Below are 12,163 nucleotides of genomic sequence, written 5' to 3' on the forward strand. Positions count from 1 at the left end.
TGATCTTTTAGCATTTTTAAAAAGGTACTATTCAGATGTTTCAGTGCTGGAATGACGATGGCCAGTATTGGGGAAAGGGGTTAGAAAAAGTGATGTCACTTAGGCAGTTCATTCTCTCTCTCCCTGAGAGATAGCCAAGTTCATATTCTAAGTTCATATTCATATTCTACCGCAAAGGATTCCAGTTCTAGTGCTTAGATTCCAGTTGCATGACTGTTTTCACACTGTCAGCCTTCACTGCTTTAACCATCTTAATCTGTAAAATGGACACAGGAAGCAGACAACCGCCCTGTCTCTCAGTTTAACAGAGAAATACTTTACTAACAAAAATCAGAGTTACATGTACTATTTCCAGCTATTCTATCCCCCTCTTCCGCTTCCCCTAGAGCTTTATTTATTTATTTTTAAAGATTTTATTTATTTATTTGACAGAGACAGAGAGAGTGAGAGCAGGAACACAAGCAGGGGGAGTGGGAGAGGGAGAAGCAGGCTTCCCGCCAAGCAGGAAGCCCGATGCAGGACTCCACATGACCCAGAGCTGAAGGCAGACGCTTAACGACTGAGCCACCCAGGCGCCCTCCCCTAGAGCTTTAAACAATAGTAAAATCATCTTCAACTAACAAAAGAGACGAAGCAACCCTGATATTTCACAGCTACTATAGCATTTTTATCTTTCTGGAAGGCAAGAGCCACTGCAAGGCTCTCTGAGTCACACGTGAAAAAAATCCCAAGAGCATAAATTAAGTAATGGGAATAAGGATGAATTCCATTACTCAGTCTAACAAAGAATAAAAATCCATTATGGTCAAGAAGGCATAGTGCTCTGTGACACAGGTGACATCAAGATGAATAAAACTGTCCCTGTCCTTGAGGAGCTTACAATTTAGTACAAGCACACAAACTATAATAACAAGCAGAACAAGGGAAGTACACCAAGTTCTTTAGGAGGTGAATTACTACCAACCACTTCACTTCAATTTCGTGTTAACAGACTAAAACATCCAGGTAAGGGACAAATGTTGTACTAACCTGATCAAGAGAAGCCCCGAGTGAAACAACTCCAGTTGAGATCTATGGAAACGGATACTACAGTGAAACATTATCTGCTTATCCACACCTTGGCTAAACCAAGCTTACCCAGAGATTGTTTCAAGAATTATACCAGGTTAACCAAAGAAATACTTATATAAGATACAGAGAAGGTGGAAACTGGAGACAGAGAAGTCCCCAACAACTGATGTTGACTTAGGTCTGTGGCAAGAAGACTATGCAAAACCCAGACCAAGATTGGGACTGGGGATTTTCCCTTCTAAAGTTTTCTCTTTGCCATCACTCAGCCCCAGAATATCCCAGCTCTTCTGCACCTCATCTGCATAGGGAGGGGAATTCTCTCCAGATTTATGCCACAGTCTAGCAATAACCACTATGGAAGGACGCACAGTGTTTAAGAGTTGATAAGGTTCTTGTTCACCTATCAGCTTCCTACGTCCTGAATCAAGAGACTAGGGATCCAGCTCCAGTCTGCCCTTTACTCTGTGTGACTTCGGACTAGTCATCCAAGTGCTATATTACTTCGTTTCCCTATTGCAAATTCTGGGATTATGAGGAGACTGGGATTGAATTGGATGACCTCTGAGGTCTAAAAGCTTCTTGACCAGCCGGCACAGAGAAACACTGGACAAAGAGCCCGTTGAATAAATAGCGAGGTCGGCCACAGGGGACAAGCGAGAGGGACGACAGGCCCGTTTTATAGACGGGGAAAGTGAGGCATCGAACACCCAGCCCCAAGGTCACTCTAGCTATGTCACTGTAGGGGCCCGGCCGAAAGCTCAGTTCTCCAGACTGCCAGTCCGGGGCCCTTTCTCCTTTCGCAGAGCGGAGAAGAGTCGCGTGGAGGGTCCTTGTCCCGGGGGAGAAAGGACTGTGCCCATGCCAGGGGTGTGGGAGGGGCGGTGGGTGCTTACCTTCCAGATCGAGTCTCGCCACCGGCACCTCCCTCTTAGAACCTTAACCCGTCACCACCCCACGACTCTTCGGAAGCCCCCTCCACTTCTGCCGGGCTCGACGTGTCCACGACCGCCACCGAGGCCGCGGATTCCCGCCCCTGCCCCGCCCCTGCCCCGCCCCCCGCCTCGTCGGCCAATCCTTGCGCAGGATTTCGGAGCTCCCTCGGATTTCACTGCCTCTGCAGGCTGGAGAAGCCTTACGTCACGGGCGCGCGTGCCCGCCAGGTCCTGCCATTTGCCTTTCCCCCCACCTTCTCCAGAGTCTAGACCCCTCCCAGCCGAGCCACCTTGCGAGAGTTCGTCCTGCCGGAAAGCAGCACGCCGCCGCGGCATTTCACGACCTCGGCGGTGAAAGGCCCGAAAACACTCTTGTTTTCCCCCTGCGGCTGGGCGAAAGGCACCGCGATGTTCGGTGCGGGAGACGAAGACGACACCGACTTCCTTTCGCCTAGCGGCGGGTGAGTGACTGAGAAGCGTGGGACAGAGGGCGTAACTGAGAGAACTGGGCAAATGGTTGGAGGGGCCGCTCTCATGTTAGACTTCTTTCCAACTTCCGGGTCCGGACCCCTGCCACATTCCGGTGCTCTACAGGTTTCAGAGTCCGGGCAGAGCTCGAAACTGTGCCGTGTCTGTCCACCTCGATTCTGGACCTGGCATGTCCCCTGTCACTCAGCCTGGCCCTGGGCTTCGCCTTTTGCCTTGTGGGTCTGTTTCTCCTTCTGTGAAATGGAGGTGATTACTGATGAGAACATCTGCCTCCAGAGTTTTTATAGGAGTCAGCTGGGGCTGATAGGAGACTTTCTCTTCCCTGTGGACAAAGCAGTGACACTTCAGAATTGGCCCTTGTGGGTCGCTCCCGCATCTTTCAAGGCCCAGCCCGGATGTCACCTTTTGGTGCTTTCCCTCCTCCCGCAGACCCAGGCAGAATGCATTGCTTTCTCTTCCTTATTCCCACAGCTAGGCTGATTACCTCTATCCTTGCAACACCGAACCTACTGGATTATGAACCCTGACAGAACAGGGACTTGCTTTTGCTGTTTGTTCATCTGTGTCTAGCGCTCAGCACAGTATGTCGTGTGTGCTCCGGAAGTGCCTGTTGAATGAATAATAGCTGTGAAATTGCACTTTAAAGCTCAAGGCCAATGTAAGAGACTGCAGTCACTATCCCTTGCCCCCAGTCATTATATATACTAGCCTGGGGTGCAAGACTTCAGGAGTCAGGGTTTTGTCTCTTCCCATAATCAGTTTCGCCTTTTCCCTCATGTTGTGTCAGTAGACAGCTTGACTCCTTTGACAGCTTGACTCCTTTGAAAGTGAGCTACCAGTCCCGATCCTTACAGAGGCCTTTCTTTGAACATATGTTTAACAAATCTAAGAATGTACAGAGGAGTGGTGAATACACCAACATACATTCCTCATCTTACTGCTGAGAGGTTACAAAAATTATTAAGCTGCTGTCCCTGCTCTCAAGTTGCTTCTGTTGGAGAGTTCAGTACAAGAATGACCATAAAATGACATCAGCTCTCTTTTGATCTTGAATAGGATCTTTTGACTTACACTGTGACTGGCTGTATATTACCTACCCTTAAGTCCTTTTTTCACCCTTACCACTCTGTTCCACCCCTGCTCTCACTTTAGATGGTCTATATCCACTGAGTTCCGCTTTGGGTTCTTTATGTTGCTCAGTTATTTTGGAGTTAAGCTATGCTTTGGTTCCTTTTTCCCCTATTCCACCCAAAACATTCACTAAAATTTCCACATAGTCCAGCCTGTTGCTGTTGACTGTGTAGTCACCTTTTTGATTTAGGCTTAACTCACCTATTTTAAAAAAAAAAAATCTGATGAGCTAGCAAATAGATTCAGGTGAAAAATAAAGAGATGAACCCAATTTAAAATGAGCAAAAGTGGGGCGCCTGGGTAGCTCAGTTGGGTAAGCGTCTGCCTTCGGCTCAGGTCATGATCCCAGGGTCCTGGAATCGAGCCCCACATCGGGCTCGCGGCTCAGAGGGAAGCCTGCTTCTCCCTTTGCCACTCCCTGTGCTTGTGTTCCCTCTCTTGCTGTCTCTCTCTCTCTCTGTCAAATAAATAAATAAAATCTTAAAAAAAATAGAATAAAATGCGCAAAAGATTTGAATAAATACTTCTCCAAAGAAGGTGTACAAGTTGCCAGTAAGTACATAAGAAGATGCTCAACATCATTAGTTATTAGGGAAATGCAAATCAAAGCCGAAGAGATACCACTTCACACCCACTAGAATGGCTATTATCAAAAAGACAATAATGTGCTGGTAAAGATGTAGAGAAATCTGAACCAAATACAGGCAGAACTTACTGTATGGTATTGAGTTGCTGCAAATGTGGCCATGCAAGATGAAACTGTACAAAGCAAGCTTAATAATTAATGGGAAAGATTACAGTTGTTTCATGGTCTTTAAAAATTTTGGTTGAAACAAACTGTACCTTGAGAATTAGTATTTTATTTCTGTTTTTTTTTAAGATTTTTTTTTTTTTATTTATGGGGCGCCTGGGTGGCTCAGTCGTTAAGCATCTGCCTTCAGCTCAGGTCGTGATCCCAGGGTCTTGGGGTCGAGCCCTGCATTGGGCTCCCTGCTCAGCGGGAAGCCTGCTTCTCCCTCTCTCACTCCCCCTGCTTGTGTTCCCTCTCTCGCACTCTCTCTCTCTGTGTCAAATAAATAAATAAAATTAAAAAAATTTTTTTTAATTTATTAGAGAGATCACAAACAGGGGGAGCGGCAGGCAGAGGGAGAAGCAGACTCCCCACTGAGCAAGGAGCCGATGTGGGTGGGACTCCATCCCAGGATGCAGGGATCATGACCAGAGCCAAAGGCAGATGCTTAACCGCCTAAGCCACTCAGGTGTCCCTTATTTCTGTTTTTAAAAACTTGTCAAGAGGGGTGCTTGGGTGGCTCAGTCAGCTAAGCACCTGCCTTCAGCTCTGGTCATGATCTCTGGGTCCTGGGATTGACCCCTTTGTTAGGCTTCCTGCTCAGCGGGGGTCTGCTTCTCCCTCTCCCTCTGCCCCTTCCCCTGGCTCATGTGGCTTGTGCACAGGAGGTCTCTTTCTAATTATAAAAATAAGATCTTAAAAAAAAACTTATCAAGAAAAAAAGTCAAGGGTGCTTGCCTTCCCTTTGTACATCTTATGTGGATTGAATATTTCTTCTATACCTTGGCAAATTGTCATATTTCTAAGTTTGGATCAGCTTCTGACATTTTATCATTTGAGTTTTCAATGTTGTAAAGTACCTCCAAGAGTTCCTTTATTTTTTTTTTTAAGATTTATTTATTTATTTATTTATTTGAGAGAGAGAGAATGAGAGAGATAGAGAGCACGAGAGGGCAGAGGGTCAGAGGGAGAAGCAGACTCCCTGCCGAGCAGGGAGCCTGATGTGGGACTCGATCCCGGGACTCCAGGATCATGACCTGAGCCGAAGGCAGTTGCTTAACCAACTGAGCCACCCAGGCGCCCTCCAAGAGTTCCTTTAATGTGAAGTTTTTTGCTATGTCATTTCTTCTGGGACATGCGTCATAACTACTTATTTATATTGATGTTTTCCCTCATTAAGTTCTGACTGCATATCTAGAGTCAAACAGCAGTGACGTTAATTGACAGTTTACCATTTCTTCTATAACTTCATTTATACTGTGACCCAAATTTCACTTCCAGCATTATCACATTAGTTTCTGTGCTGCGCTTTTATCTTTGTTGGCCAATTCTGTCTTTTGAATATCTGTTTTTCTAAAATGTCACATGGGTTTATCATTGGGAGACAAGACAGCACAAGCACACACTTTACTCTCTGTCTCTGAACTGAAAAACAGGTGTGCAATGTCCAATCACCAACAGACTGAAAGAAGTGACAGTTGGTCACTGATCATGTCCTTTATCTGTTATGTACTGATTTGTGGACTGAAGAGCTAGCTGCAAAGTTTGCACTTTATACATTTACTCACAGTTAATAAACCATTATAATTGAAATTTGAACTGTGTTGTTGAGGGACTAGTGTTTAATTAAAACGTTACCTGAAGATGTTGCTTATAGGAACTGTGCAAGCTGAGGGCTTCTTGTAGTAGAGCGGCAACTTTCATAAAACAGAACTACAGGATACGAAAGGACAAATAAACATTCATAAAGAAGACTTTAACAAACATCTCCCAAACCTAGAATAAACTGGATAAAAAATTAGTAAGGATATGTTTTTTAAAAGGGGAAAAAGCTTTTTGATTTAATATTTTTTCATACCAGTCTGTTTTGTGTATGGCTGTGCCTTTTGGAACTTTATAAGAGATACTTTAACAAATTTTTTTTTTAAAGATTTTATTTATTTGGCAGAGACACAGTGAGAGAGGGAACAGAAGCAGGGGGAGTGGGAGAGGGAGAAGCAGGCTTCCTGCAAAGCAGGGAGCCTGGTATGGGGCTCGATCCCAGGACCCTGGGATCACGACCTGACCCGAATGCAGACACCCGACTGAGCCACCCAGGTGCCCCAACAATTTTTTTTTTAAGATTTTATTTGAGAGAGAGAGATAGAGCATGAGCGGGGAGACGGGTAGAGGGAGACAGACAAGCAGACTCCCCACTGAGTGGGGAGCCCACAGGGTTAAGGTTAAGGACTCCATCCCAGGACTCTGAGATCATGACCAGAGCTGAAGTCAGACGCTTAACCGACTGAGCCACCCAGGTACCCCTATAAGAGATAACTTTATTTTATTTTTTAAGATTTTATTTATTTGACAGGGAAAGAGAGAGCACAAGCAGGGGGAGCAGCAGGCAGAGGGAGAGGGAGAAGCAGGCTCCCCGCTGAGCAGAGAGCCCAATGCGGGACTCGATCCCGGGACCCTGAGATCATGACCTGAGCTGAAGGCAGACACTTAACCAACTGAGCCGCCCAGGCGCCCCTATAAGAGATATTTTAAATTCACATTCTTCCCTGAGTGAAAATATTTGGGAGAAGTCTGTAAATGAATGTCAAAACTCCCAACTTTTATGCAACAAGCAGTCTGCTACTGACTGAAGATGACAGGGTAGATAACGCCAGTCATGTGTTCTTTTCCAGATTCTTGGCCTGAGATAGTTCTTGGTGGCTCAGCTATGCTGCCTTTCTGAGCAGGCCCATCAAAGACATGAAACATTTTAGTTCTAGGTGTTTAACTGTGCTCCTAGGGCGCCTGGGTGGCTCAGTTGGTTAAGCGTCTGCCTTTGGCTCAGGTCATGATCCCAGGGTCCTGGGATCGAGTTCCATATCGGGCTCCTTGCTTTGCAGGGAGTCTGCTTCTCCCTTTGTCCCTCTCCCCAATCGTTCTCTCTCAAATAAATATTTTTTTTTAAACTGTGCTCCTAAACATAGACGGTAGCTAATTGAATGATAAAAGGCTTAGTAGACAAAGTTGTACAGATCACTTATTTTTGTTCCCAGTAATAACTAGAGAACCCAAATCAAATTTAAGATTGAGAATATTGAAAGTTTTACCAACGGTCTCTGATTCAGCTATTCCTTCTTTGTTTTTTCCTGAGGAAGTAGAACATATGACAGTAAGTGTTGCAGCTGCTTTCCACTTCCTCTTATAACTGTAATTTGCTGTAAATATACTTATTAATTTTCAAGTATTTTGACTTGATTTCACTTAGGCTATTCAAGCCTGGTAGAAGTGGGAGTAGTGCCTGGGATGGCTGTTGAGATGATTGATAACCTGTGTTCCAAGTTTCCAGGCCTTTTCAAATCCATGTTTAACCTAGAAGTAGTAATCAGAAGGCTTGCTTCTTTTTTTTTTTTTTTGTCTTAGCTCTTTTCCTCTTAGCTCTTTTCCTGCCATCATGACTTTGAAGTGAAGAAATATTTGAATGTCTGCTAAGTGTATGGTACTTCGTTTCAGCTGATAGCATTTTATAGTTGCAGTTCAATTTGTGCATTGATTGATCATGCTTTCTCCCTTATAGGGGTATCTGAGTTCAAGTGACATACCAAGGTAATAGGATATGTGCACATGTATATAAAACATATATTCTGTGCCAGGTCCCATACTAAGTAATAAATATACATTATCATATTTACTTTTCCCCACTAGTAGGTAATTTTTACTATTATACACATTTTGCCATGGGAAATTAAGAGTCAGAGAGGTAAGTTGCTCAGGATCACACAGCTAAAAAGTGAAAGAGTCTGGATTTGAAGTAAGGCAAGCGGATTTCCCGTAGGTTGCCATGTGCCCATTATTATTATTGTAGAAGTAGATGTTTGATGCCATAGTTTATAAAAGAAATACTTTAACAGCAAAAAGAATCCCTGTTTTTTAAAATACAGTAATACAGTATAACTGCTATGTGTTACCGTTTTTTTTTTTTTTAAAGATTTTATTTATTTATTTGATAGAGCACACAAGCAGTGGGAGCAGCAGGCTGAGGGAGAAGCAGACTCTCCACTGAGCAGAGAGCCTGATGCGGGGCTCGATCCCAGGATCCTGGGATCATGACCTAAGGCGAAGGCAGATGCTCAATGACCAAGCCACCCAAGTGCCCCTGTTTTGTTGTTATTGTTTTTTTAAGATTATTTATTTATTTATTTGACAGAGAGCATAAGCAAGGGGAGCGTCAGGCAGAGGGAGAGGGAGAAGCAGGCCTCCCACCGAATGGGGAGCCTGACGCAGGGCTTGATCCCAGGACCCTGGGATCATGACCTGAGCTGAAGGCAGATGCCTGACTGAGCCACCCAGGTGCACCTGTGTTACCATTTTTGATGAGAAGAGAAAAGGCGTACAAAGCTAAGGTTAGGTAAAGACTTTGGCAACTAAATGTATTGGCTAACATTTATTTTTAAAATGAATTACTGCTGGGGTGCCTTGGTGGCTCAGTCATTAAGTGTCTGGCTTCAGCTCAGGTCATGATCCCATGGTCCTGGGATCGAGCCCCACATCGGGCTCCCTGCTCTGCGGGAAGCCTGCTTCTCCCTCTCCCACTCCCCCTGCTTGTGTTCCCTCTCTCTCTGTGTCTCTCTCTGTCAAATAAATAAAATCTTAAAAAAAAATTAAATGAATTAATGCCATAATGACTTTTCCTGTGAATTATAGAGACTTGAGTCCAGAGTTAGCAAGCCCATTCTTGCTAACATAGAGAAATGTGTACATTTGGGAAGTGGAAAAGATAATAATTTACAAGAAACTTATGCCCCTAAGTCTATATAGAGTTCATTTAAAAATATTAATAGAAAATAGAATGGAGGGCACCTGGGTGGCTCAGTTGGTTAAGCATCTGCCTTGGGCTCAGGTACCGAGTCCCACATAGGACTCCCTGTTCAGTGGGAACCTGCTTCTCTCTCTCCCTCCACCCCTCCCCCTGCTCAGGCATGCTCCCGCTCTCTCTCAAAAATAAATAAATAAAATCTAAAAAAAAAAAAATAGAATGGGTCTGAAAGATAATTGGATTGACCTGGCTTTTGGATTGATTTTGTAGTCAGCAGCTGGCTGGCCTTTAGAGCATCTATGGAAACATAGTTTACATATGACACTTTTATCTTTCCCTTGAAAAGAACGTAGCAGCAAAATGAAAACAGCAAATCCAATACCCATATCCGTACTGAAGCTAACAAGAACATTCTTTTCTTATCAATTATCTGTGCATAAACTATTATCTTTTTTTTTTTTTAAGATTTTACTTATTTATTTGACAGAGAGAGAGACAGCGGGAGAGGGAACACAAGCAGGGGGAGTGGGAAAGGGAGAAGCAGGCTTACCGCTGAGCAGAGAGCCCGATGCGGGGCTCAATCCCAGGACCCTGGGATCATGACCTGAGCCGAAGGCAGACCCTTAACCAACTGAGCCACCCAGGCACCCCTAAACTATTATATCTTAACTAGGTTCTAAGTTTTGTAAATTTTTCACTGTATTAAAGGCATTGCCCAACTCTCCCAGAATCTTATTCTTTTTTCTTTTTTTAATATATTATTTATTTATCTGAGAGAGAGAGAGAGATCATGAGTAGGGGGGAAGGGTAGAGGGAGAAGCAGACTCCCCGCTGAGCAGGGAACCCGATGCAGAACTTGATCCCAGCACCCTGGGATTGCAACCTGAGCCGAAGGCAGACGCTTAACCGACTGAGCCACCCAGGCGCCCCCAGAATCTTGTTCTTTTAGGGAATCTTCCCAGATTGCCTCGGTTAAAGGAGAAATCTTGGTTTCCTCTTAATTGTATTATCATTTGTTTATGTCTTACTTAGGTCAGCACTGATCTCTACACTTTTAATCTCACTTAACCTCTTAGTCCTTTAGAGGAGGCATTGTTGACCCAATATACAGGAAACTTAAAGGAAATTTACAGTACACTACCTTGAGAAAACAGGGTAATAGTTTCAAATCATGTTAAATTTATTTTGCAAAATGTTAGTATGTATCATACATTAAAATTGTTGGGGGAAAAGGCCCCCAAAAGTTGTGAAGTTTCAATATATTTTTTTAAGGTTTTTGTTTTGTTTTGTTTTGTTTTTTTAAGTAATCTCTGTGCCCAGCGTGGGGCTTGAACTCACAACCCCGAGATCAAGAGTTGCAGTGCTTTACTGACTGAACCGTACAGGCACCCCTCAATATTTACGTTACCTAATCCAAAGATGGCTTTGGAGAAGAGCTCAGAGCTAGACTAGACTTTGAGTTCATTTATTGAGCCTATTATATACCAGACCCTAGGCAAAATAGAGTCAAGTGGTAATTATAATAGTCAATTATCATGTTACATAATAACTGATTGAATAACTTTTATTAATCTATATGGAGTATAATTCCATACAACAGCTACTTGTTATATATCTTATATTACAGTTTGCAATTATTTATTATGTAATGCTTAATACCCTTGTTAGAGTATGTAAGCTCCTTGAAAATAGAACTCAGCTTTGCTCATCAATATATACTCAGCATTTAGCACAGCGTTGGATACATATTTCTTGAATGAACAAAGTGAACTCCAGTGGGAGCCCCTAAGAAGATCATCTAATCTAGACTTTGAGATTAAGGGCAACTTCCAGGGGAGAGAGAAAACAAGAAGAATGTTTCAGGCAGAGTGAACAGGATATCCAAAGGTTGGAGATTAGAAAGATCTTGTCTTACTTGAGAAACTAACAGTTCTGTGTAGCACACAGTTGGAGTTGAGAAATGGCCAGTTAGGAAGCTGGGGAATTATGGAGAGGTGAGGTCTTGAAGGACTTTGTAAAGCTGTCTTGTGGAGTTTGGATTTTTATCTTGGTGATATTGAGGTATTATTGAGGGTTTTAAGGAGGAAAGAGACTTGATCAAGTTTGGTTTTTAGAAAGATCACTGTGGATGCAGTGTGGAGAATGAATAAGAAGCAGGCAAGACCAGGACAGGGAGATAAGTCAGGAGGTTGTCGGAATAATTCTAGTTAGATAGATATGATGGTGACCTGAACTAGGCAGTGGCAGTGAGGATGGGGAGAAATGGATGGGTTCAAGAAGTATTGAGCAAGTAAAATCAAATGGACTCAGGGATTGGTCATGAGCACCAGAGGGGAAAAAAAGCCAAGGATGTTGCCCAGATTGCAGTTTTGGTTGTGTATGTTTGCAGAAAAGAGTTAACACAGGAGATGTGACAACATCATCTTTAGAAAGTCCTGTTTACAAGGTTGGCACTTGGCTGGCATATGGGAACTTGATTGGTAAACAGTTCCCCACACAGATACAAAGCTTTCCATAAATGAGATGTGGCTCAGTGTGCCTAAACTGTACAAACAGTAGGTTTCTATTGAACCTTACCTTCTTTCTGAGAGTGTAGAGTTTTGGTTTATGCTAGAGGGTTTCTGTGTGACCAGCCCCCAATAAAAAACCTGGGGCAGAGTCTCTAATGAACTTCCTTGGGAGACCGTACTTCATATATGTTCTTCCAACTCTTTGCTGGAGGAATTAAATGTATCCAGTGTCACTCCACTGGAAAAAGGACTCTTGGAAGCTTGCTTTTCATTTCCTCTGGACTTTGCCCCCCCATGTGCCTTTTCCCTTTGCTGATTTTGCTGTGTTATCTTTTTGTTGCATTACATCTTAGCCATGAGTACAACTATATGCTAAGTCCAGTGAGTCTTGGCAAATCACTGAACCTGGTGGTGGTCTTGGGGACCCTGATACAAAAAGTATTTTCAC

At 43.6% G+C, this 12,163-nt stretch overlaps 2 protein-coding genes across 5 annotated transcripts in view; one reads left to right on the forward strand and one right to left on the reverse strand.

The window, feature by feature from the left end:
* SLC31A1 (solute carrier family 31 member 1) overlaps window positions 1–2,097 on the reverse strand; it is a 35,420-nt gene extending 33,323 nt beyond the window's left edge. Inside the window, exons 1-2 of one of the 3 annotated variants that reach the window (XM_027615190.1) lie at window positions 1,965–2,097; window positions 1,030–1,071 (exon numbers count right to left, since the gene is read on the reverse strand). The gene's annotated coding sequence lies outside the window, so the exon portion shown is untranslated. Of the gene's footprint in view, window positions 1–1,029; window positions 1,087–1,964 lie in introns of all 3 variants that reach the window. The other 2 variants (XM_027615191.1, XM_027615189.2) reach the window with 2 other exon arrangements.
* A 197-nt stretch (window positions 2,098–2,294) lies between these two features.
* The window catches only part of FKBP15 (FKBP prolyl isomerase 15), a 58,049-nt gene continuing 48,180 nt past the window's right edge, over window positions 2,295–12,163 (forward strand). For both annotated transcript variants that reach the window (XR_003523628.2, XM_027615069.1), the window contains exon 1: window positions 2,295–2,464. Coding sequence is in view for 1 of the 2 variants with exons in the window: in XM_027615069.1 (XP_027470870.1) it covers window positions 2,412–2,464 (53 nt within the window). In the remaining variant the exon portion in view is untranslated. The remainder of the gene's footprint in view (window positions 2,465–12,163) is intronic.

The sequence above is a fragment of the Zalophus californianus genome, chromosome 13 (genome assembly GCF_009762305.2).
Source record: "Zalophus californianus isolate mZalCal1 chromosome 13, mZalCal1.pri.v2, whole genome shotgun sequence".
Classification (NCBI taxonomy): domain Eukaryota; kingdom Metazoa; phylum Chordata; class Mammalia; order Carnivora; family Otariidae; genus Zalophus; species Zalophus californianus.